This window comes from Corapipo altera, unplaced genomic scaffold (assembly GCF_003945725.1).
Source record: "Corapipo altera isolate COAL_440 unplaced genomic scaffold, ASM394572v1 62, whole genome shotgun sequence".
Lineage (NCBI taxonomy): Eukaryota > Metazoa > Chordata > Aves > Passeriformes > Pipridae > Corapipo > Corapipo altera.
In genome coordinates, this window is record NW_020884894.1 from 1,586,500 (window position 1) to 1,612,832 (window position 26,333).

Here is a 26,333-nt window from a genome sequence, read left to right on the forward strand (position 1 = left end):
ATCAGTGCAATCTAGGAGTGTTCCAGGACCCTGATTCCAAGAGAGTGTAAATTGAAGTACCTCTGTTTACATCTGTTGATCCACTAAAGCTGCACAAAGTTACAAATTTGCCATTGAAACCAATGGAAGTCACATCCACAGATTCACTGAGGGTCTGACCTCATTCAAACAGCAAGTTGTGACTACAGACATCAAAAGTAAAAAATATTCCCTGAGAAGGCTGTAAAGAGACAGGAGGAATGTGAGGCCCACAGTGCTGCATATTGCTCCACTTCATACTTTCGCTCTTACTGGAAACTCCAAGTCTCTTTAATTGAGCTTTTCCTCCCTTCCACTCCTTGCAGGGTGAGAGGGTTAATTGCTTTGGACCAAGACATTCCAATTTTTGTACTCCTACTTCCTAATGGCAATGCAGAAATGGAATGAACATGCAGAAATGTTGTGTGCACACACCACAGAGGAGTCCATACAGCACTAGAGCAAGGATGAGAATAGCTTCAGACCTCCCAGCCATGGATATCTATAAAGCACTGTATCTACAGCTTTAAAAATCAGCACTGGCCAAGTGAGACCTTAATGCTAATTGCCATAGCATTTCACTGTTTATCTTAGTTGAACTAGAGTTACCAGTCATGGTTGTTAACAACCTCAAGTGGCACTTTATTCATCTATCAACAGTCTTATCCTGTGAACAAGCAAGCAAAGAACTATAAACACCCACTCCAAAGTCACTTTGTAGGTTTAAGCCTGAAGCCCACAGAAAAAGGCTATTCACAGACTGTCAGTGAGAACAGACAAAATACAACCTCCAAACCAAGGTTTTAATCTACAAAGTTTTATTTGTCTTTTTAAACTTGTAAACCATAAAAAGAGCTTATCAAATATCTGAAATTAGTACAAGAAAAAATGATGACTCATATAGCAAACTGCATTTGTAAGGTCCAAATTCCAAGACATGCATGGGGCTCTCCTGGCTTCCATTTATGAAGCTGAAGACAAATTTGGCCCAGTTTGTTAGGTGTTTCTTTAGAAAATTCACAAAGCCTCAGCGTGCTATACTTCGTGAATAGAACAGAACAGGAAGGAACAAGTGTAAGAATAAGCACTCAGCACCAGAAGGATCTGAACCCCATATCTTCATCCACACAATAAAATACCAAAAGAGTACATCTCTTAGCTGGTAGTAATTACATCTGCTTTGTCTCTGTGGACTAGGCACTCGAAGGAAGACACAAATCCCACTTCATAGACATGTCCTAAAAACCAGAAAGCGCAGTGCACTTCATTGCCAGCATGCCTGATATTGTTAACATTTGCCCATTGCCAAATTTATGAAGCCCCTTAAATATTATATCTTCAACATTCTTAAAAAAAAATTCTGGAACTTCCTACTCTCATGCCCCAAAACGAGACAAGCCTAATGAGACAGCCAATAGGCCCAGTCTGCCATTCCTTGTGATATAAAAATTATCTGTTGTGTCAGTAGATTTCACAGGCATATTTTAGTTAGTGCTTAGTGTTTAGAAAAATCAGGACAAACAGCAAAGCTTTGGGTAACATTTGACCAACTTATGTGTGTTTGTAATCAAAGAGAAAAAGAAATGATGCCACTATTCAAAATATGTTCTAAAGAATATTCAAAGCATCTGTAGAAACACCTCTGCTTATAAAAAATTTTCCCTCGGCTCGGACAGGGACTCAGGAAACCGGGGCATCATTCCTTATTCTGCCACAGCCCCAGTGGTGATTATCTGCAACTTTCCTTCCTTGTGCCTCCCCCCGCACACTGGAGATCAACCTCTTGTAGAAAGTCTTTCAAGTTTTCCCAGTGAAAAGCTTTTTATGAACTACTGTTGCTATTTTATAAGCAATAAATGTACCATAAGAGATTCAAAAAAGTAATATGAATATAGCTCCTCCATACAGCATTTTCCTGCCTCTTGTGTGTCTGCCCCAGTCCCTCTGTTGGACATTTCTATGCTATCCCTACATTTCTCAAATCTTTCTGTCCTTCTCTTTCCAGTCTTTCTTCACAGCTCTAACCCTCACAGTAATCTACCTGAATAGTCCTTGTCCTGCTATTTAAAAAAAAAAAAAGAAATTAGAAGACCTCATCCATATGATTCCTGTAATTTTATGGCATTTAGAATTGAATTGTCTTGAATTACATAGAAATATAAAAGTAAATTAAAACATCATTGAAAACCTTGTTATTTAGTAATTATAATCCAAGCTTCAAGTAATATGCAGTTCAATGTCTATTGAATAATTTCAGTATAAAGTTATTTGCTTTTCTATGTCTGTTCCTTTTAGACTGTTTTGAACGAATTTTACAGGTACACACAACAACACAAAAAGATCCCAAAACAGCCCCTTCAAAATCAAATCAACTCAACATCTGTCAAATATGCAAAGAAAATAAATTATTATGTCATAATTTGAGGCTGGTTTTGCTGCTAAGTGCATTAGGAAAGAAATCTTCTTCCAGAAGCTATTTAGAAAACACATTAAGTTTAATTTTTATTTCATGGATTTCCAAACATGTTTCTGCTTGGTACATTTTAAAAAAAGAAGTCTGATAACTAACAGGATGCTGAATAAGACTTGGTTCCCAGCAAAGCCATGAATAAGTCATGTTTGAAAACATATTTTCAGATCTTGATGAATTGCATCAAGGTAATTAAAGGTGAGATGTGATTAGCTGACATGTTTCCAAACATGAACATTCTTGCCTGTACTCCAGGCAAAAATTATGGTGAATGTTTTTGCAAATTTTCTAGCATGATGAATTTTTCTCAAGTATAATCTAGGCCCCAGGGGGCCCAACTTTCCTGTTAATTGGAATACAAATGAAATCTGTCATTCAATAATTGAGGTACACAATGACATATGGAGAACAGTATGCATTCATCGTATCTGTATATTTATGTGGCAACTTGTAGACAGTCAAGCATACACAGTACTGATCCCTTTTTAAAAAAACACCTCTGTCAAAATCCATCTTGTTCCACTCACTAACTTCTGCCAGAGGACACACACACACAGACATATATATATATATACACACACACACTTATATCTTTAAGGTACTTCTCCAGCTAAACCTTGCTACTCTGTCCTCATGATTACAGAGGTCATATACTTGGCTTTTTAATTTGATATGGCCCTAAGGGGCTGGTCTGCCAATATGCCAGGAGCATCTGTACCTCATCATCCAAGGGCAGAACTGGGTCTTCATTTCTAGCAATGATTAAATGACATGTGGATGTTTCAAACACATTTGAAAGTGTCTTGAAGTCCTCCAGTGATATCAGTATAAAGCACAGTATTTGCTGCCAATCTTAGTTAATTTACCAGCTTGATATCTTACAGTAAAACTTCCATTTAATATTAGCTACTACAAACCCATCAGCAGTAAGATGCATAAAAAATAAATACTGAAATTACTGGCTGCACATTATGTAGACTTCAAACCCACCTTCCTGGAATGAAATTATAGGCTCCCTGCAGCCAGTGGGAATCTGGCAGTCTTGCCAGAGATTTCTCTGGGACAGAGATTTTACTACACAGCCTTAGCTTAGTTTACTCCATATTAGGTGGTCATGAAGTTGCGAGAAGATCTTATCAATCCTTCTTTTCAAAAAACTGTCTTTCCCAGAATTGCAGCTGGTAGAGGTGAGCAAAATTTTTCCATTGAATTTTTTCAGCAAATAGTGCAAATTTTGGGATCGGTTTTGTTTTGCTGAACTGCCTTGTGTAAAAACTGAAAAAGTCAGTGAAAAGGCTGGAGTTTTCATCTGAAATGACTTGATGCTCCTCCATTTTGCTTTTAAATAGTAACAATATACTCAACTCTGATATTTTTTCCCTTGGAAATAAAATGTTTTGTTTAACCAGAAACAAATTTATTTTAAATCTTGATTCAGCTATAGTTTTGAACAACTTAAAATAATATTTTTTTTTTAAAAAAAGGTTTCTTAGAATTAATAACAAGGTGAAAAATCAGTTATTCAACACAGGTCTAACAGCAGGGGACAAGAAATTTAACTTTGAAACTTGATAGCTTAAATATAAAACCAAAGCACACCCAGTCCATACGTAATTTCCTGATCCTGTTCCCAAAAACATTAATGCAAACTCTTTCATCAGTGGGATCTGCAAGCACTGAGAGCAATTGCAATAAGCCCCTGAAGTCCACAACAAGAAGAAGGAAATATACTTTCTGAACTATTAAAACTTTAATTAACAGGGGGTTCTCTTGGCACAGTTTTTGCTGTTAAATAAATAAAGCATTTAGTCAAAACCATCTATATTTACTATACAAAATACTGAAAAGCAAACATATTTAAAAGATACGGAAATTTAAGGTTCTGTGAAAAGAATCTGTGCTACATGTTATTCACACTTAATGCACATAACACAACTGCAACACAGTATTTAGATACTGTATATTCATACATGGCTGGTGTAAAGGTTTAGTATGGGGATGCCACGTTATTAAAATGTATTTGTGTTTCACAGAATCTGAGCAAGGCAGAATTTGTCTTTTGAATCTCCAAATATAATAAACCTAAACAAATCAATGCAATAGTCAGTTGTGTTCTATTTCAGAGTTTGCTTGGCACAGCAAGTACTGCACACCTCTCAATCAGATGGGGTTTTGTTATTGGTGCTGTTATCTTTTCCGGCAAAATATCTTTGGGTGAAAGAGCATTTATACTCCTTTGCTTCCCTTTCTTAGAAAACCTCACAGTTCTGAAAGCACTCAAGTTGTCCAGAATATTTTCTGGTTTTCAGCAATAATCTACATTTAAAAAATTGACTACAATTTCCACCTCTCAGTCTTTCTGGTATATGCTCTACTGAAAAGAGAACAGCTTTAGTTACTCCTTCAAAACAAATAGCATGGCATCCCTTCTTGGATGGAATGTACACTGTGTGTTTGCATGCGGTATAATGTAAGTCACTTGAATACATCAGACTTTGTTAACACTATAATATAAATAAGCTTATTCCTTCTACTAGACATATAAATGCCTTTTTTTTTTTTTTTTTGCAGTCCATAATTATATATACACTGAAAAAGAATGATACACAAGCAGCAAAAAAGGCTTAGACTAGAACAACTCAGTGGTAACTAACCAAATTTGTGGCCTTTTCATATTTTCAACACAGAAAATTCTGCATATAAATATTTTTGGACTTTAGGAATTTTAAAATAAACAGAACAGTATAGTTGTCACACAGATCAAACACATTTTAAAAACATTTTTTTAAATTTAACAGAACATGCTGTTGACAGCTAAAAAAAATAAAATAAACCAGATTTTTTAAAGAGGACAATAAGTCTAAACATCTGCTGATCCAGGGAGACAAGAGATGGACCTAATTACCAGGAAGCAGTGATTCTATTCAAATTTCATGAAAAGGCAAGGTTTTCCACTGTTCTTTAAAAGGTGATGTCTCCATGTTCTTAGAAAGGACAGCATTCCTCTAAAACTGGTCAGCAATAAGGTAATACCCCATTTTGGACTGATCAAAACTCTAGTCAGAAAAAAAGATACCCTAATCATAAAGGGCTTATATCAATGTTGGATAGTTACATTTTACAATATATACTATTGACAAAATACCACAACATTAAAAATAATTAAAACCGAAAGAAAATACGTTTATAGAACAATTATGTTTCCATGTAAGAGTTCTCTACTTGAATGTTTCAAAAGAAATGTAGGTGTTTTCAGTCAGTTTCTGCCTGTAAAATGGTGATCTGTACAAAACCCAACTGAATCTATTATAAATCCGGGCTCCAAAGAAAGCAAAATTTGAATGTACTGACCCTTTTTTTTTTTCACTTTTCCAATTTGCTTTTGACCTTCAAATTTCTCAGCAGCCATTAAGGTCTTGTGAGTGTGGTCTCATTCTCCTTCATGGAATGGAAGCCCTTTGATATGGAAAAAGCAGAAGAGGCCAGAATGATTGTGAATGACACCTTTTGTACATGTTGAATCGTCTCTAAAATGGGAGAAGCACAAACTGGTAGGTGCTTGGGAAATTTAAATTGGAGGCACCAAGAAAATGCCATGGGATATGTTTCCGAAAGGTCACTGTTGTGGGGAAAAAAAAAAGTTAATATTCAAACCACAGATTTCTAAAACACAACAAAATGTACCTGAGAGTGTGCATATTTATATATATATATTTATATTTATATTTTATATATATTTGCCAACATTTAAAGTGAGAAAGTATATTTTCCTCAATTCTTTCTCAAAACAAAGAACTGTGGATTTAAACAAAACAAACCCCCCAGTCAACCCCTCTCCTTCTCAAACCTCTATGAATGATACTTATGGCCCAAGCACTAAAGTCTAGTGATGCTTTGGAAAACCCCGTTTCACATCCTTCTCTTTTCATATGGTTACCCCAAACAGAGTGGAGAATAAGCAAGAGAAAAAAAAAAAATAAAAGAAGTATATTTAAATATTACCCAGTATATAACAGACTGTACTTGTGTCAATGAAGAATCTCCAAGAAAATAAAGTGTGAGTCATACAAACGTAGCCCTGTTGACAAGTTTAGCCAATATTTCCTCGCAATTAAGGTAATTTGAAAGGATGTGAACACAAACAGGCTACATGAAGGCAGTATATTAAATTTCCCCCCTGTAGTACATTACAATCAATAAAAAGAAAATAAAATCTGAATAATACTAGAGGTAGCAGCTGTTTGTATTTTCCATTATCTGAGTATCTCTGGAGTCCAACTCTTCGAACATTGCTCCCCTGATAAAAGGCTTGTGTGCGATCAGCCGACATACAGCAGAGTGGTAAGCTAGATGTCTGCAAGAGTGTTTGAAGTATCTTTCCTATTACAATGGAAGTAGTACTTGTAAAGAAGTGCGTTGACGACCTGTATGAAATCACAGCTCAAAAAGCTATGGCTGTTTGCTGTTTTACAAGCCACTTACAAACAAAAACAAACAAAAAAAATCCACAAGGTGTTTGAGTAAGCTATGCGGTTCCACAACACATAAATAGGGTAAGTTTCAAGAGTTCCATATAACCTCTAAAATATATGCAAGCTGAATATTAATGGAGTAATAATAATATTAATCATAGTAATGCCTTAGTTCTGGTATCACAAGAATGCATTTCCTTCATGTGGGATGATTCTTGGAGGATGTTGGTGGGATCTCTTCTATGTCTGGTAGAAGTGGTGGTAGTGGTGGTGGTGCTCGTGGTGGTGGTGGTGTTCATGTCTTTGTATCATTTGTCCAACTTGGCCTTCATATAAAATGACTGTGGGCAGGTCTCTCACATGTTCCTTTTCCACAACTGTCCCTGGAGACTGGAAGGTTTTGCACATTTGGTGATTCTCCTTTGCCCTCTGCTTATGCTTCTTGTGAATCTGTTGAGATTGCAAGGGAAGGTAAGGTAGATTCTGGCCCACCCGTGCACTTGGGGAAGCCATGGGCATAGGTACCCCTTGAAAAGGTTTATTTCTAACTGCCCTTCCAGGATGCAAGGGGGCGACATTTTTGCCCTGGGTTTTGGGAGACCTCACAAAGTGCTTGTTTGAGTCCTGGTTCCGGAGCCTCTGCTGGATTTCTGCAATCTTGGCATATGAACTTTCAGCCAGATTGATGTGGTTTGGATCCACCACTTGAGATTTCCTATGATGAGCATGGAAGGTTTCAGGCTCGTGAGAACGGGATCTAGTTTGATTCACAATTCTGCCTGGTGGGTCATGTTTTTGGGCTGCTGGAGGAGATCCTAGGAAATAACAAGCTGAGTTAGTCATCTAGTATTTCAAAGTTTTAATTAGTAGCATGCAGTTGGCAGGGACAGCATTATCGGCAGAACAAATTTTTCCTAAGGAAGTGAACGCAATTATAGCTGTCTAGATTAATTACATTTAATTATTCTGACCAGTAAATAATACACATACAAATATATATACCTATCAACAGAAGAATGAACGTGTGTGTGTGTGTGTGTGTATAAGCATCTTTACATCACCTTCTCTTGGTCACCAAAATAACTGCGAGTGGAACAGTAAAATCCTGGCAGAGGGTAGGGAAAGGAAGGAAATCCAAATCTCTTTAATTTGGGGACAGAAGCCAAAATTCCAGGTGTGAACCCACATTCTTCTATTTTTGGGTCAATAGTGAGTACAAAATATGTGCTGGCATCATCTCAGCAACAAGCTCCAACATCCAAAAGTCAATCCTTCCCTCACCCATAGACTAAATAATTTAGATGTAAAGATTGTTCTTCTAGGCTCACCTCCAAGTTTAGCTACACAAACAAGTACATCAAAGCAGTCTTGCAGCACATTAGCCATCCGTTGTGATACCACCTTCACCAGCAGTTATCTTGCAGTATTCACTATTCCTCCCAGTAAGTCACCACAGACAAATCACACAGGTTCACAATTCTCTGTCCCTGATATGGAACATGCAACTGAACAAAGAAAAGATGATGAAGTTGTAACATCAATTACCTGGCCCAAACTTTGATGTGTAGTTTTCTATTCCTGCAAGATCCAAATAGTGGTTTCTCCTTTCAATGTTCTCATCAACACAGTGACGATAGCACCCACTTTGCTCTGGATTGTTCTCACTCTGGTGGTATCTGTCAGCAGGAAGCAAAATTACTATTCAGCAGAACTTCTTTAAAGTTGTTATCACCATCTGCAAACCAACAACTAATGACCCCTTTGAAGTGACAGGAGTTGCTCACAAAGAAAAAAACAAACGCTTGAAATTCTGGATGACCAGATTTGCTAAATCGATAGGCCTGAACTGGCTGTTCCTTTCCCTCACATAAATCATCCTCGATGTTGCAAAGCAAAGGAGGCTTTCAAATTGCATCATGTGTGCAAAAAAAAATAAAAATGCTCCTGGGGTTTATTACACTTTGTCTTGGGGCCAAACCATTCAACTGATTCTCCAATTTGGGCATGCCAAAGAAAATCTGCTGTTTGATTCACAACCATTCCCACCGCTGTCAGGAAGCACTGGGCTAAGACTCATGTCAGATAAATGTTCATGTGTATCTGCTTCAGAAAGACAGGCAACAGCACAGATGTAGGAACTAGAGAGAGTCTGAGAAGAGAAGGTGTTGGTAAGACACCCAAAGGTAAACTCCTTTCCAAAGTATGATTAATAAGGTTAGATCAGACACTGGCTTTAGAATCTCAACTCCTTTTCCTGCTCAGCTTTGCAATTTATTTATAGCAGAACTATTTCCTGAGAATGAATATCTGAAATACCATTCATTTATGAGGCAGAAAAAATGAGGCAGAGGTTTACAGTATTGTAGCCCATAATGCCAAACAACTTAATTCAGTAATTTAAATGGATGTCTGCAAATATGAAAATATTTTCAATATAAAGAAGAGGATAAGCAGAAGACTCTTGGTTAAGTTCCTGCCTGTCATTCAGACAGTTCAGTCTCCAAGACCACAAGATTGACTTTGCTCTTTTTCTGTGCAATTGCGCTGATGTCAACCTAAGACCAGAATTTGGCCTTCTATCCTACACCAGTTGCTAAATATGGGCTCTTTACTGTATGGTGCCCAGTGCTCTGCTTTGAGTCTATTAACACATTTCCAAGTTTCCAGAGGCTGCTGATCCCACAGAGCTTTGGCACAGACAGTTTTCCTGGTAGCATAGTACTGTTCAGGGACTTACAGAACTGAGTCCCCCCGTGTCTCTGTCAGACACAGGTCTACAGTTTCTTTGATAAAAGTCGCAAGACTTGACCTACCTGGAAGATCATTTTGTTCTACTTTGATAGAGATAGAGTCTCCTGAATGGAGGAGAGTCTGCCTGGAAAGCAGGTAAGCTTTAAAGACTCTGAGTCAGCTTTGAACTCTAGTGACATGGGGTACTGTCAAAAAAAAGAAGGAATGTCCAGATATTCTTTATTTTTTGGATACACAGCCAACACAGTACCTTTCCTGCCTCAGACACACCTTTACAGGTTGTTACGCTTTAGCAGGTCAACTTAAAAGGTGTTTGGGGCTAGAACCTGTCTAATTGAAGTTACCAGGCAACTTCACCTACAGAAACCATTGGGACTTGCACACATGTGCTGAAGACAATGCACAGTTCACCCAGAAAAAACATCCTTGAATTTGATCCAACACAATTAAGCAACACTGTATACAGCACTGTCTGTTGGAAACAAAGTTAACTGGGAACCTGGTTTTTTGTTACTGTAATAAATTCAATCTCTCATCAAGACAGCGAAGAAGAACTATGTCAGTACTGCCTCAACCCTACATTTTAATAGCTTTCGTACATGCAAGATGACGTTCAACAATATCCATGCAAATATACGCAGTGAAGCAATTATACACAATTATACACTGATGAGAGATGTGCTCCAGTGTCAAAGATGACTTCAAGTACTTCTGAGAACTGAAGTGTCTGGCATCCAGCCCCACAGTGCTCTCTTGCACACACATGGGAAGACTCAGGCATGCATCAACCATGCATCAAGAACTGTGTAAAAATACACAGTCTTGTTACTGGTTTTTTGCTTTGGTTCAGTTTTGGTTTTAATAAAAAATGGCATCTGCTGAAGTGTTTGTGGAGTGTATGAAAGCCCTTTCTAAAATTCCCACGCTGGAGTGTCATCCTGATGGTAATAAGCACATAACAATGTATCAGGAAAGGGGAATAGAGCAGTGACAGAGCAGAGGGCAGAAAAACTCAGGGACATTTTCTGAAAGCCTCACTTACCCAGAACATAGAGTTTAAGTCAGTCAGGGAGAACTAGGCTATCTAGTCATGAATCTAGCTACTTATCTTGATACTTGTATTAGCCCTACAGGTGAAAACTCCTGCCTGTAGCTTCCAGCAGATGAAAAATCTAACCCATCTATCTCCCAACCTTCAGGATAAAAACATTTCTATCCATTTTATCTTGAATATTAATCACACCTCGCCTAGAATTCCTAAGTGACTGAATTTGTGAAATGTGTGCACTTCTCACAAGTCCTCATTGCTGCTTTCAAAGGGGAAGCCTCTGTATTAATATTGTGAGATTCTGATGTGAGTCTCAGCAGCTTTCCTGAGGGTTATCAACTTGGCCAGGCTGCACAAATATCCCTGGAACATACACATGTGAACAGCACACTCTTTGCTCTGTCCACATTTAATGGGATGTAATAAAAACTGTCAGATGCTGACCATTGTCTGATGCTGATCTGCTCAGGCCAAGATACAGATTTGTTCTGTCTATGAAGCCTTCAAGTAAAGGGATGAGAAGGACAAACATTTTTTTCCAGCATTGGATGCTTCTCTGACTGTGGATTTATTTGGAAGTGCCTGCCCTTCATAGAAACACTACATTTGCAGAACCAGGATTTTAAGGTGAATGAGAGGGAGACTTCAAACTGAAAGGGGATTTTTGCACTAAATTATCAAACAAAAACAGTCTATTGAATTCACACAGGGCAAAGCTTTGCTAATGGGCAGAGGGAATCTGAACACTACAGTTGGGCCAGCAAGTAAAATCATTCAGTTGCACAGAAGATTTTGTACAGAGCTGCTGACAGAAGATTAACAGTAATTTAACTCTTCTTTTAATCTCAAATCTGATTGTACTGGGATAATTTACTAGCATTTTTTCTCTATCCAAAAAAGGGAGGTACTGTTCTCTTGTCATTTTTAATAAGACTGAATACTTCTTCTCCTGATAAGTTTGTTATGTATTCAGACAAATATCCCTAAAACCAACGAAAGCCAAAAATGTGTGGAGTTTGGGTTTTGGTTTACTTTTGTTTGTTTGTTTTTTATTAACTTGCAGCTGAAGAAACGAATGTAATGAATGAGTCAATGTCATTTCTGTAACATTTCAGCAAACACTTCCCTCCGCCTTAGTGTGAAACATAAAATCTTAAAACATATCAAAGCTATACACCAAGATGACTTGTTAGCTCTCTGTTCTGGTTATGACCTGGCAACCAAGATAGACCCGTGCTGTGCTATAAACCTCACTTATTTGCAGATAGCATCTAAAAAGGCAATACACATCCTCCAAAGAGCTCACAGAGGAAGAAAATGTCAGTATTTTTTGGGTTTTTTTGTTTTGTTTTAATATACAAAGTATCCACCCATGAAATCTGCTCATGGTTCCACAGTGAAAACTCCTGATATTCCTCTATTTTAACATAATTTTAAAAAATAAAACAAACAAGCAAGAAAGCAGTGGCTGAGGTTTCCTCGGACGTGCCCAGTGCCTGTCAGGAGTCAGGGTTCTCTCCCCTTACCTGAGCGAAGCCCGTTGCTTCTTCTCAGAGCTTCTTGCTTCTTCATTAGCTTTGTTTTCAGCTCTATGCCTGGCACTCTGCAAATCTGCCAAGAGAATGTATATTATTCTCACATTACTGTTCCTGCTGATCAGCATAACTAACGTGCTACACTGCAAACACATCCTTTCCTGTCGGTAGATCAAGATGTAACGTTATCATGTCATGTAACCTTACCAAATGTGCTCTTGTCTGCACGACAGATTTTAAGCAGATATAACCTTGACTGCAGGACATCAGTCAGGGTTAGGCTGCACACCATGTGGCAGCCCAAATGGAGCCACATTCACTCTGAAATGCTTGTCCCTCAGGAGGGCTCAGCAGTTTGCAACTCAATGCTGTACTAACTCATCACATAGTTCCCCAGCAGTGCAGATCTGCTTATGTCTGCACTTGATAGAGTGGATGTATTATTAAAACTGAGGTAACAAGGCTCTCCTTTTAGATGAGATGCCCACATTTTCTACTGAAGTATTACTTTAAATACTTTGAAGTATTTCAACTTAGTACTACTTTACCTACTGAAGTAATTATGCTGATACAACTATTATTACAGTGAATATAAGTTGGATAAGCCATCAGGGTATAAGCATTTTTATAATGCCAGCACAAAAAATGTGCAATTTTTATGCATAGATTCATATATGTTACTTATGCTTAATTTTTTATTTTTACCCAAGAGCAGGGATAGCAAAAAACATTTTATACTGCTACACCTGCTTCCATACAAACCAAGCACTGTAATATCAGCAGAATTAGAGTGGTACCAGTGAAAAAGGCCTTAAATCTGCCTTGCAGTACACAAAGACAATTACACAACATAGGGGTTACAAGAAGCAATCAATCAGGAGAGGGAACCCTAATTTGCTAAACTGACACTCAAAGGAATGAGGCAATTTTACAACCAAGATCATAAAGCAGGTTCATGGGGTTTAAAATACTGCACAATTATTTGCCTTTATTCATGTCTTTATTTGTATTAACAAAATAAAGAGATGGATTTTCAAGGCACTCCAGAAGTCTTTTTTAATTTTTCCAATGGCTGATTGCACATCCTTACCAGTATGATTTAACAAGATGCTCTTTTTCTTCTGGCTGCCATCTGGTGCCACAGTAAGTTTCACTCGCAGAGTTTTGCTGGAACTGGGAGAATGGTTTACTGATGCATCAACTACCTCATAGATGGTGTGAAGCAAGCTGGTAATATCCTATAGTTGGATTGAAACACAAAAAAACACAGTACTGTGAAAATGGTATGAAACCCACAGTTCTCATCTATTTTGGGCTTGGGAATAATAAATGCTGAAATATCCTCAGAAGTCACTTAATTTAAAAGAGTTCAACCTCACAGAACCTTACAATCCGTATCACATAGACTTATGAATTAGGGCAAATCAAAACAATAACAGCAACAGAAGATATTCAGGTTTCCCAACCTGTGAATCAGCAAAATGGTGTTCTGCCTTTTCTTTGATTTCAGCAGAAGCCAGAACTAACCACTCACACTCCATTAAAAATTTAGTACACATGGCCAAAACAAATACAGAAATTGAAGGAAATCTTGGGCATTGCAGTCTTCCCACTTCTTTTTTTTTCCACTTGGGATAGTTAAATGGTTCATTATCTAGAAGAAAACCACTAAGAGAAGTTTCAAAACTCTAAATCTTATGTTTGGAAATAAACGATGTCTGAATGTCACCCTACCATATGTGTTTAGGGGTCTAGCTTATTTTGCAAAATCCAAACCAGTTATAAACCTATATTTTTGAGCTGCAAATATTATCCAATTGGGCCTGTGACAGAACATTCTTCACAGATCCCTTTGAAGGCAATGGGATGTGAACAAACACTTACGTGTCTGGCTATATCAGAAAAAACACCAGCCAATTTTAACAAGCTAATTGTTTCAAACAGGAAAAACGCTGTTTAGTAGCTGGTGATGCTCAAAGGTCTCTCAGGTTGATCTAATCTAGCCAGGTTCAAATAGAGTATTACCTTAAATTTCCAAAATGAAAAGGAGATCTCTTGGCTCACTGCTTTTCCTCAAAGAAATTTTACCCAAATTGATCTTGGGCACCAACCTAAGGCCAGAGCATTCTGATCATTGTATATTATAAAGAGCCCATTCAATACATATCTAAGAATTTCTCCACGCTGGTCTTCCTTTACCTTGATCTATCCTTGGACCTAGGCTCTTTCCAGATGCCTGTGAGCACAAAAGAAATATTTAAATAATCTTTTGTTAAGTATAGCTGGTTCTGAGCATTAAGAGTCAGGTCTATAAAAGCCTCTACCACTTTTCCTTTGCCCAGGGGTCACACCTGTTAACAATGGCAGCTCAAAGTTTAGTATGCCCTAATGGGTCACAACATTTTAGTAGTCAATATACTACACAGCCCTCTTTATGTAACTAGATTTAAAGGTGACACAGAAATATTAATTTCTGCTCATACAGAATTTAGGGAAATACTGACCTTCTGACCAGGACAAATGATTTTACAGTAGATGATTTTCCAGCTCAGTGGGCAGAATGAGTAACTAAATCCTAGAGGGTCCAGATTTTGTCTTAGCATGTACTCTGTCTAACTTTCTGCATTCAGGGGAGTCTGGAGACCTCAAGACAGTATGTTCATAAAAAGAGAGAAGAGTTTACAGTCTCTCACTTATTTCTCCACTGATATATTTTTCTACCATGACTGCCAGAATCTCTCTATATGGACTGTTACTATCATGTCAGTAGCTGCTTTCCATACTCTTGAGAACCACCTTCTAAAGCTTGAAAGAAGGAAAGACAGCTCCATGAAAATCTGGTGGACACCTCACAGCTCTTTAACACATCTCACTTCTCCCACTTCCACCCTAATTTGAAACATAGCCAGACCTCTAAATACACACAGCCATACCTGACAGCCAGCTTGGAGGGTTGGATTTTTATTTTGTCTATGAGGAAAACCCCAAGCAAGCACATTAACAGACAAACAAATCATATCTGCTGTTTTATTCACCCTCCATAAATCATGTTTTAGGAGCATTGTGCTATAATCCTACACTTTGATAAGGCAAACCTTCTCCTCCAGCAGAATACTTAAGCACCATGTTTATTCTTAACAGGGCTTCATGCACTCAGCACTTGGGTGAATGGAGCTTTTTTCATACATTCCTTAGCAAATGTTGGTTAGCCAACATGTCATCTTTCCATACAGGACTGCTATCAAGAGTTTATCAACTCTTTCATTCACAATAATCCAGCCTTCCTCCTTTTTCAGCTACGACAGATATTTTTTAAGCAGATGTACATCTAGTCAATTTTAACTTCAATAGGCAAAGACAAAAAGTCTCCCACTGTCATTTTACATGGTTTTTTTCCCCAGAGTTGAGGTCTAACTTGCTAACTGGCTTAAATCTGACCCTTGTGCTCTGTGAGGGTCTTTCCCAACAAGCTGCTTGACTCAGCAGTTTAAAAAGTACTCCCAAAGGCTGTCATGGAAGGCCAGATGCAGCATTTGTGTGACACATAGTTGGCAAGTCAGAAATATGTGCACACATATATAACATCAGGACAATTTACATCTCTCAGCCAAACAGGCCCAAATGAATGTAAATGAATGCCCAGGCTGTTGAAGAGACTGCACAGAGGAATCAGGACACCTTGTGGACTTACACACTGCTGCCTTTGCATTTTGTTACATGTTTAATAACAGCTTCCTCTAAAAGGATCTGAACTGCTCTGCATTCTGGCACTGGAGGAACATGGTGGTCAGACTGGATATGCACCAAGATCGAGGTTAGGGATATTCATAAGTAACCACTTAATGCTCATGCTGATCTTTTAAATACTGACAACAACATATTTATTACAGGATTCATTTACTTGTGGGTCCTGATTTGGGGTTGGGAATTTCAGCCAACTGACAGTTCTGATTTGGTCAAACAAGGCTTCTTGGGTCATTCTCTGCTCTGTGTCATCTGCCAAGGTCCTGGCTCAGCAGGTACCAACTACAGGGCAGCTTGAACCTCCTTTTTCTTCCCCATTATTGCTTCTCAGTTGTAAAATACAAGTTTCTGAGGCACTGACCTACTGGGAATGGTCTTCATCAATGAGATTTGAACTGTGACTAAAACTACCTTCTCACAGCCCTGTTTTGGCAGCTAATATGGTCATGGTTTCTTGTCAAATTAGTAGCAATAAACCATTAAAGTATATGTTGCAAACTTTTTATTTTACAATTACATGTATATTTACCCCCCAAAGTATTTTCATTTTCCAGTAGCCTGCCAGGAGACTGAGGTAATTAATGTTTCCCTTGAAAGCTGTCCCACACTGAACATTATCTGTAATTAAATTCCTTAAAAATTGCCCAAATCCATTGAGTTTACCTTCTACACACCAGTTTGTGCATTTCACTGTCCACAAGAAATTTGGCAAAGATCAAGAATAAAAGTTAGTTAAATTTTCCTCTCTTCTGAAACACCCACCAGCGTGTCTCAGAACCCACCTACCAAAGAATTTAACTTTAGAGAAAAGTGGGTTATGAGTTTCACTAGTCATGTGATTTTGCAACTGCTTTGCTTAATACTGCTTGGCACTTCCCACACAAAAAAGTTCATCCCACGTTTCTCAAACTTGCTCACTTTTTACATGAAAAATAAACAAGAACAGATTCTTCAGTGTTGTCCATGTAGAAAAAATTGCTTTCTTTTAAATGAAATGTACTTTAAACTATTTTTACTTACAAATCATTGTGGATTTTAAAAATACTGTATTACAGGGGTAAAGAGAAACAAGAATGAACAAAGATTTCTCTCCTTCATAGCAAATGGATTATATTTAGAGGGGAAATATGCTGCATGACTAACTTCTGAAGGGCTTCTAGGATGCAGAATTTCTGCTGGGATAGCTAGTTTAATCAAGTAAGAAAACTGAAACTATTATATTTATCCACAAAGGAGAAAACAAATGCTTGCTGGGTAGCAAACAGCCAGCACATGCCATACCCAGATTTATTTGTGTTTTGCTTATTGAACACCACAGTTGGTTTTACCAGGATGAAGTATTTAAGCAGTGTTAATCTGCATGTTTTTCCCATCCTATTTTTCAAGCAGATAGTACAACAAAGTATATTAAAAAGAGCAATTTTAATAGATTGTCAGAAATATTTCCATTAGAAATATTAAAAAATGAACAGTTAAGGCCACACGTGTGCTACACTCACACATGTATCCACAGAATACTTTACAGATCTCTAGTAGGAGATTAGCAGTAATTTAGAATATTTAGAGGAATCAATGGGTTTGCAAAAAGAACAAGAGCACTGAAGTATTCCTCATTCCTTACAGAAGTTATGTGACTGAGAAAGTCCCTATTCTAGGTATTAATTTGCATTTCTAAGGAATATTAGTGGTACAGTGACAACCTTATTTTTCCCATATTAACAAAGTTTATCATCGTAGGACTAGCTAGCAAACTGGAGATTCTGTGAAAAAACTAATAGGCTTTTCTAGTAGAATTAATTTAACAGAATGAGGTATTTGCACAAAAAAAAAAAGCCCTAAAAAACCCCTCAAACCACCAGGCTCCCCCAAAAACACAAAACACCCTAAAACCCCCCATGAGTTTAGAAACACTGAAAGAAAACATTCAGTTCGACTCCTTGCAACTTGTCTGGGAGAGAAGTCTTTGGCTCCCATTAAAACCAAAAGAGAACATCATATTTTCTTTTAATTTTTCTATCTGGCACAAATCCATCAAATCTGATAGCTGAAATGATGGCTACTCGGATACAGACAGGCACTACTCCTCTGTCTGTTGGTTCCATTGCTCTTTCTATATCCTGAGTTAATATGATGTTGACAAACACAGTGAAAACCAACAACTTTCAAGATAAAGGTCAGGCTGATAAATGGTAGCCCCAAAAAACCCAATATCCTTTTTTGAGTCAACAATTTGGTGCTGAGTTCTGAATGCAGATGTAACCTCAAACCTTTTCATTCATCGGAGGATATGAGCAAAAAAAACTAGAAAGGGAAAGAACAAGACACAAAGGAAACATAAGAGAAAAAATTGGGTATTTAATGTAAGATACAAAGAACATTTTTAGCATTAAAAATACATGAAGAGAAACATCTATATCAGTTCATTACCTTTCCCTTGGAAAAAGATAAATACAAATGTCTCATTTGTACTTTGTTTGTAGTCTGATTTTTACATACAGCAGGATGTTTTTATTGCAACATCAGCTCTGTTTGATCACATACATTTTTGGATCATTCCTATTTGGAATGAGAAAGGAGCTTCACTTGCAATCTAGTCAAAAACTACTCTGGAAGAAATTGGTTTTTTTTAGTCCTGACAAGTAACTTTCTTGTGTGCTTATTCCTGTGCAGCCACTCACCAAAGAAACTCAATTTTCCAAGGAAGAACTGATTGGAGGAAAAAAAAAAAAAAAGCCAGTGTTTATGAAGTATAATTACATTCAGAGAGCTCAACATAAAACCTCATGGATCAAAACACATTAGTTCAATTATCCAAGTTTCAAGTCCGATTACAAATATTCGTGTGAAGATAATTACAGTGCAGCTGTCAGTTCTAAAAAGGCCTGCTGTACATAATGAATTGTCCTCTTATGGCTTAAGGAATGAAAGGAAACATTATTAGCCAAGTTTTGTAATATACATATTAGAGCAGGAAAAGTTATCTCCCACTAAACCAAACGGACTGAAAAATGGTTGTCTTCTGACAGAAAAAGCAGTGGTTTAGTAACATACAGTAATGCTAATTTATAATTTGCCATCCCAATAATTAAGCTTTCATAATGGGTGTATCTCTTCAAGAAGCATGACTAGATGTGAATTTCTAATTATAAGGACTACAGAATAAGTCATACAGACTCTAGGAGGAAATCAAAGCAATATCAAGTTCTGACGATGTTGTTAAGATCCAGAAGAAATTTCACTAAGATGGAATTTGAATGCACTTGTGGTGATCTGTCATCGTGTAAAACCCAAAGGGAAATTTTATCAACTAAATAAGTAACTTGTTTACAATTTTTAAACATTTTAATGAAAAAAATATTAAGTCCACCTGTAAAATTGCACCCCACCTACGTGACTCTTATAAACATAATTTAACACTGTGGATTCCTTTTAAGCTTTCTGGACATGAAACCCGATGTTTTAAACACAATGACTTTGAATCAAATGAAATGGATGAGGGTGGGTAAGCCACCGCTGTTTCCAGTGTCCCACTTTTCCAACATAATAATAAGAATAAAATAAGAATAATAAGACCAATTTCTTTTTGTAAAGCACCTCAAGTTCTACAGGTAGAAAACTGACTTAAGAAATTTCACCTCTCTGTTAAATCCAGCTATAAATCCAGGAGACATTAAAGGAAAATTTTCCAAGAAGCAGAAAAGGTCCATACTAAGCTTTTCCCACCAAAATAATGGACCTTTGTCAAAAAAAGCTGACTGGTTCTGAAAGCATTTTCATCAGCTCACTAAAGGGCAGTGGTAGAGATCAGCGCTCTTCCTCAGACTGCCTATTCTGTCCCTGGTCCAGCAATGTACTTCACATACTTTTAACTCAAAGTATGTGTCTTATTCATTTTAATTGAAACTATTCAAAGGTTTAACATTCACCATTGTTCAGTCATTTGCTGGAACAGGAGCAGAGTAGCTTAGCAAAGGACAGTATGAGGCTATGTCTACCAGTGTGCCAGGGGCCAAGAGAACAAGAAATTCTATGTCATATGAAGGGACAAAAATTACTTTTCTGTGGCCAAGACTATCTATGAGCTGCTATTGTTGGTCATTTTTGCAAAAAAAAAAAAAATCCTCTTAAATAGCACCTGGATTCAACAGAAGACAACAAGATGGATTATACAAATGGCCTTGGAAGAGTTTACAAAAGAAATGTGTAACATAAATGGGAAGATCTGCAATGGTGCATACTATTTGTTTCTATCTTTGGTCACATGTAAAGAGCTGAAAATTTGGTCCCTTGGTTAAAAGAAATTTTTTTGGCACAGGTTCAAACCTGAATGTAGCAACCTCCAGACCTCAGAGTAGTATGATTTTCAATCCCTGCACAGATTTGGTTTCAGTTAAGCTGCAGTCTGCTTTTGTAGCAGGGAGAGGTAGAATTTGGCTGTAACATATTCTCTAAGTATAGTCAAATTAAGCTCTTTGGTGTACCACATAATCACAAATAATTATTGTATACATACTTGAAAGCATATTGGCATTATGTTCAGCAGATGGAACTCCCACTGACATTAATGGGAATTCCATGCCTGAATGTAAAAGACACCCATGTGTGTGGGTTTGGGTTTATGTGTTTTTCCCCTATTTTTGAGTCATGATAATCTTGTAATGAAGACTTAGCCTTGGGTCTCGAAAGACCTGGGTTCAATCTGCCACTATGTTCTTGTAAGACTTTGAGCAAGTTATTTCAATTTTCTAGTCTCTGTTTCCCATACATTAACACATATACTACTTCCTCACCCCACCCCTCCTTGCGCCCTCTTGCCCCTGTGTCACATCTTCCCATTTGAAACTCTAGACTTGGCCTGCAACTTTTCATCTGCTTGTCCTCTTGCATGAGGGGCACAGATTTCACTTGACTGTTCAAAGCACTATCAGAGTAGAGACAATAAAAATAGTCTAGTAATGATGTTCAAATGCATGTTAAACCCCCCTGAACAACCACAACATTTGACAATTGGTTCATAAATGTCGAAAGAGATTTACTTCAGTCTTACAGGAAAGAATTCTGCCCTCAGTTGGTGTCTAAGACCACTACACTTTCAGTGTTTACCCTATTCCTTTCAGTCAGTTTTTAGCAATTGTCACAGACACCAGCATAAGAGCTAAGAGAGCAAAAAACTTTTGCTTTCCAGTTGATTGTCTAAAAGCATGGAAGAGAGTGAAAAATCACCTCACAAAAAAAAAATCAATGACAGCACATGGCAGTAAACCTCAAGTAAAAGATATTCTTCTAGAAGGTGTTATCCAATTTGGGTACAAATAGTTCTGAAACTGTATCTAGTTCTAATCTGTATCTATCCTCTTATTTAACTTCTCATTTGCACAGGAAATACGACTTGAAATATTCTGATAATAAAAAATCAGGTATGCTGTGACAGCCATTCATTATGGTCCTTCAGCAAACATCATCAATGTTATCTATATGTGAAAGGATAAGGCAGAGATCAGCCCAATATTCATGAAAACAATAGAACAGTATAGTTAGTACTATTGGAAAGAATGTCAGCAAGCAACCTTGCTATTTGGTTAGCTTAACTCTGAAAAGCAGGAGAGAAGCCAGAACAATATACATTTGCAAGGGTTTATTTTGACAGTGTGTTTAGCTGTTCAGTTGTTTCAGATATTTTTCCTCCTCAAATGCTGGTACTATTTTTTAAAGGCTAATCTCAGGTATTAAAAAACAACCAGCTTAAAAAATGGTACAGTACATGTGAAAACAGTAAACTACTGGTGGGATTGTTTCTAGGAGGGAAGGGTCTGTGGAAACTGCTGTTTAAGTTGGCAGGACACCTCTGCTTCATAGAAGAAAAAATGTTCCTGTTATAAAACACTTCTCTTATTAGCAAACGCTGCACATAAAGGGGCAGCTGTACTTTGCTTACCTCACGTGTGACTCTTCCGTTGTTATCAAAGTCATACAGTGTGAAGGTCCATTCTTGCCTGTTATCTTCCTCTACAGACACATCACATTGCAATTCCTAAGAAACATGCAAAGAGCAGCTGATTACCTAAAGCAAAAGGCCTGTTTGCAGAGGAGACTCTCCACAGAAGGAGGCTGCTTGCTTTCTTCCTTCCTCCCTCCCTTGTGGGAGGAAACTTTCGGGATATGTCCTGGAGAGGCCTCTGTCCACCACAGTGAAGAGGTCTCATCACAATCACATAACCATCCTAACTCTCTGGGCTACACTTCAGGGAATTCACAACATGCTTTCTACTTCATTGTAGAAAACAGAAAAAGGTACAAGAAAACTACTCCCTGAAGCTCTTGAAATACAGTTTTTCCACTAAAAAGTGAGAAGGGAAACTCTGCTTAACTCAAGAAGATAACAGACTCAGAGAAAGAGGCAGCACACTACAGGACCAGGAGCAGGAGTTAATACAACATGGACACAAATCCCCACCAGAGAGACCTGTCCTTGGCACAGATATTTGATAGGCAAAGACTGTCAGAGTTAGTGCAGTACAGCATCATGCCACTGGAGCTCCTGAAATGGAGCCTACCTAGGAACTGGCAAGTAAGAATGACCTGGAGTGGTGCCTGCTCCTCGTTTTAACTGCTTCTGTTAGTGAGAGTGTGATTTGTGGAAAGCCTGAAAGAATCAATTTGTTAAAGTGGGAAAAAAAAATCCTCAAACCACAACCAAGACTTCGGTCAAGAACAAAGGATGCACTTTGACTGACTCCAGTCACCTGAGTGAAAATCATTTGCTGTCTCTCAATCAGTCTGTGCAATCAGAATTATCCAGAGCCACAAAAAGGCAAAACAAAGAAGTTACAGTGCAATTAAAATGAAAGTCACTGTATGCAAGTAAAATAAACAGCTCCAAATAAATTCAGCCTGATAGACTTCAAAATACCGGGTTGATCTTCTGACTTGAAACCAATTCCCTACAGCAGTAACGGGTACCCCCTGTCCCCTGCCGAGTTCAAAGGCAGTCTTCTCTCAGTTGTAACAAGCCCGGCTGAGAGCTGCCAAGTGCCCCACACTCCACTGTGGAAACACAGTTTCGTATTACATAAACATTACCGGCACCTTTAAAAGCCAAATCACATCCACCTCAGATTTAGACCTCTTGTCGCAACACTTGTGTTTCTGATTCTTTTATACCTTTGAAACATTTACCAATCTCTTGGCTCCCAGTTTACAGAGCTGGAAAACTTTCATTTGTAGAACAAGGGGAAAAATATCAATACTTGGTTTCTTGCCACATATTAATACTTCCCTGTCCCACACTGCCTAACATAACATCTTTATGTGAGGATGTGCTCTGCTTAGCTAAGAGCCATGGAAACCTTCCCTGCATTAGTCACGGTGCCTGGTACCAAGTGCTAACCTTTATGGCATGCCAAGAACTACTCGGGAACAAACACAGACTTTGCCGGCACAGTGGAGTTACAGCTACTCTGGCACCAACCATGTTGACAGGTGTCCTCCAACGTTCAAATATCAAGGCACTGTTAATTGCAATTTATCATGCCTTTCCTGTCTGCAAATGTCTGCTGCTCAAGGTAGAATATAAAATGTGCCTAGAAGAAGAGTTATCACTATGGGGAAAAATGGGCAGGAAAAGTCACCTCCCCCCAGAAGGCCCACAAGCACCTAGCAACATCTGAACCACCCATGGGAAACCCACCTCCTCTTAATCAACCTTAAAACAGTAAAAAATAAATCATGCCAGACTACTCAGTCTGTCCTAGAGAAGGAAATGAACACTCGAGCCATGCTGCAAGGTGGCTGCATGGTCTTTTAAACAGCAGTTGAGGAAACGCAAAGCTCATTACTGTGACAGGCTGACAGTACTGAAAGGCACAAGTTTGCCATGTCTGCTAGAGTGCAGAGATGAAAATTCATGCTGTCTCTTGCTGGCACCAGAATATCTTCCTCCTCACCAAGACAGAAAACCCACCAGCTGGATGACAGCGTGTTTTAATACTCATATTTATTAAATCACTCCCTGTATAAACAAAATCCACCAACTACACACAATGTCTGGCAGCTGTATGATGTTTGCAAATCTAGAAGGAGATAGACTACTGGACTCAGTGCCCTCCTTTTCCTCTTGCCATGTGATCAGACGAATTTCCCCTGCAGGAAGTCAGAGTTATTTCAATTTGGAGACCTGGGTACAAAAGACCAATCATTATGGAAGTTTTCACAAGCATCTTTTACAGTAGGCAGATTTAACCAAGTGCACTAGTCCATGAAAGTCAATCTAAAGATTTGATAACACGATAACTGGCATTAAGGGTTAAACCTAAAGCCTCTTCTTACTATACATTTCAGATCCTACAGAGGAATGATCATCATTTTATTCTGTCCAAACCTGGAAATATATGTCATTAGTCACCTTGTAAGGAGCACCAATAGTAAGGCACTGACTTGTGCCAATTCTGCTGCCTCCTGTGCCCATCACAATCGTTGGGAGCAATAAACATGCATCAGATGACATTATTTGGTCCACAGGTTATTTTTCTACCATAATTATGTCAGTACAGTGAAACTTTAAAATACAGAGGACTTACTTCAAATTTCAGTTGCTTCTTGGAACTTGTGCGTGTGTCACTTTCTTTTTCTGCTTTCTTTTCATCTCCACTGCAAACTCCATCTGTCTTCTCTGGAGGCAAAGCCACTGCGAAAAGAATATTTAAAAAAAAACGCTTATAAGGAAATGTCAAAGCAGACTTATATTTGCAAATCTGTCTTTATATTTAGGGTGAAATTGATTTCAGCAAACTTGTATGAGACGATCATTATACTTGATTTGCTTTTGTGTTCACTACACATCTGGGATAATTTCAGCAGACAATCTACCAACAGCTTTTGGTACACAGCCTCTTCCACAAACATCACTAGAGTCACAGGAAGTTCAAACACAATATTATGAGAATATAAATCAGCAGAACTGTTACTGCAAATAAGTTGAATAATTTGCAAAATATTGAAAGTTGGTGACACATTGCAAAAACACATCACATTCACTGGCAGTGAATGAAGTAATGGAGCTGAAATAAAGTCCTCATTCTGTTTCAATTTTCCTCTTCAAATACACACTAACCTTACTACCTTCCAAGAAGGTAGCACTACCTGACAAAAAGGTTAAGCTGCATTTTTTCAAGTATGTATGAAAAAGTATATTTCACCAAAGTTTCAAGTTAAAACATCATGTACTTGCATAAATCAATAACACTCATAAAGAGCATCAGTATCAACATCTATCATAACATATACCAAATATATAACAGAAAGATATATGCTTCTCACGTGGATTAGAAGACAAATGCCTAGGAACTTAATAGCTGTGCCTTTGGCTCCTGCAGAGGCACATAGCCTTGCACATGATGAAAGCCTATATCCGAAGAAAACTATATTCTATATTCATTAGCATTATAAAAATATACATGAGTTTTTAACCCTACTCTCAGACTTTTTAGATATGATTTGTTACACATCCATATACCTCTGCCAACAATGTTATGTCCATGCTCCACTATGTATAGCAGCAATCCTGCCTACTCCCCAAAAATTAGCAGATATTGGGAGAATATGAGTCCTAAAGTCAGCATTTTTTTTCTCTTGTGCTGCATCTACGTAGGAACTGTTTCTTGGAGATGCCTTTGTAAGTAGGATCTCATTTAAGTGCCAGTTCAGTCAAGTTAGATTCCTTACAAAAAGGGAGACATGACCCCCTCTAGTCAGGGCGAGCCATTTCAAACTGGGTTTACTCTGTGGCTCTCCTGGTGTTCCACACTGCTGAGCTGCCTCCCAAGCATTCTTCTAGGAAAGCAAGTCATTAACATGCTAGAAATTAAGATACCCTCTTAGGCATTTTCCAGCACTTTCTTTCATGTTTAAAATAGAACAATTAGCTTCAAAATAAAAAACGGAAACCCCAGCTCCCATTACCATGTCTTCATACTCTAAGAAATTCCAGAAGCTAAGATTTTTGCCACAACATTCACATTGCCACCCTGTAACACATATCACATTTTCTAGTCTCATTTCTTTGTTTAAATTTAACATTGTTGTTTTACTTTTGTTTGTTTATTTGTTCTTAAAACTGTGGTATACAAGATGGATGTGCAGTAAAGAAAGGGGGAATGAAGTAGAAATCCTAACCCTTGGAATTTCCTGACTTTGATACTTATTTGCAGTTTTGATGTTATACTAACACCAGCTTCCCAACATGCACATGTAATTTGCATTGTACAAATGCAAGCAGACATAGTATTTATTATACACAT

The 26,333-nt window shown here is 37.9% G+C and overlaps 1 protein-coding gene across 2 annotated transcripts in view; it reads right to left on the reverse strand.

The window, feature by feature from the left end:
* Window positions 1–819: 819 nt before the first annotated feature.
* Window positions 820–26,333, reverse strand: part of NKD1 (NKD1, WNT signaling pathway inhibitor) — a 111,966-nt gene continuing 86,452 nt past the window's right edge. Inside the window, exons 5-10 of one of the 2 annotated variants that reach the window (XM_027646787.1) lie at window positions 24,615–24,721; window positions 21,974–22,069; window positions 13,385–13,532; window positions 12,286–12,370; window positions 8,506–8,636; window positions 820–7,775 (exon numbers count right to left, since the gene is read on the reverse strand). In XM_027646787.1, the coding sequence (XP_027502588.1) occupies window positions 7,201–7,775; window positions 8,506–8,636; window positions 12,286–12,370; window positions 13,385–13,532; window positions 21,974–22,069; window positions 24,615–24,721 (1,142 nt within the window). In that variant the 3' untranslated portion in view covers window positions 820–7,200. The remainder of the gene's footprint in view (window positions 7,776–8,505; window positions 8,637–12,285; window positions 12,371–13,384; window positions 13,533–21,973; window positions 22,070–24,614; window positions 24,722–26,333) is intronic. The other variant, XM_027646788.1, reaches the window with a different exon arrangement.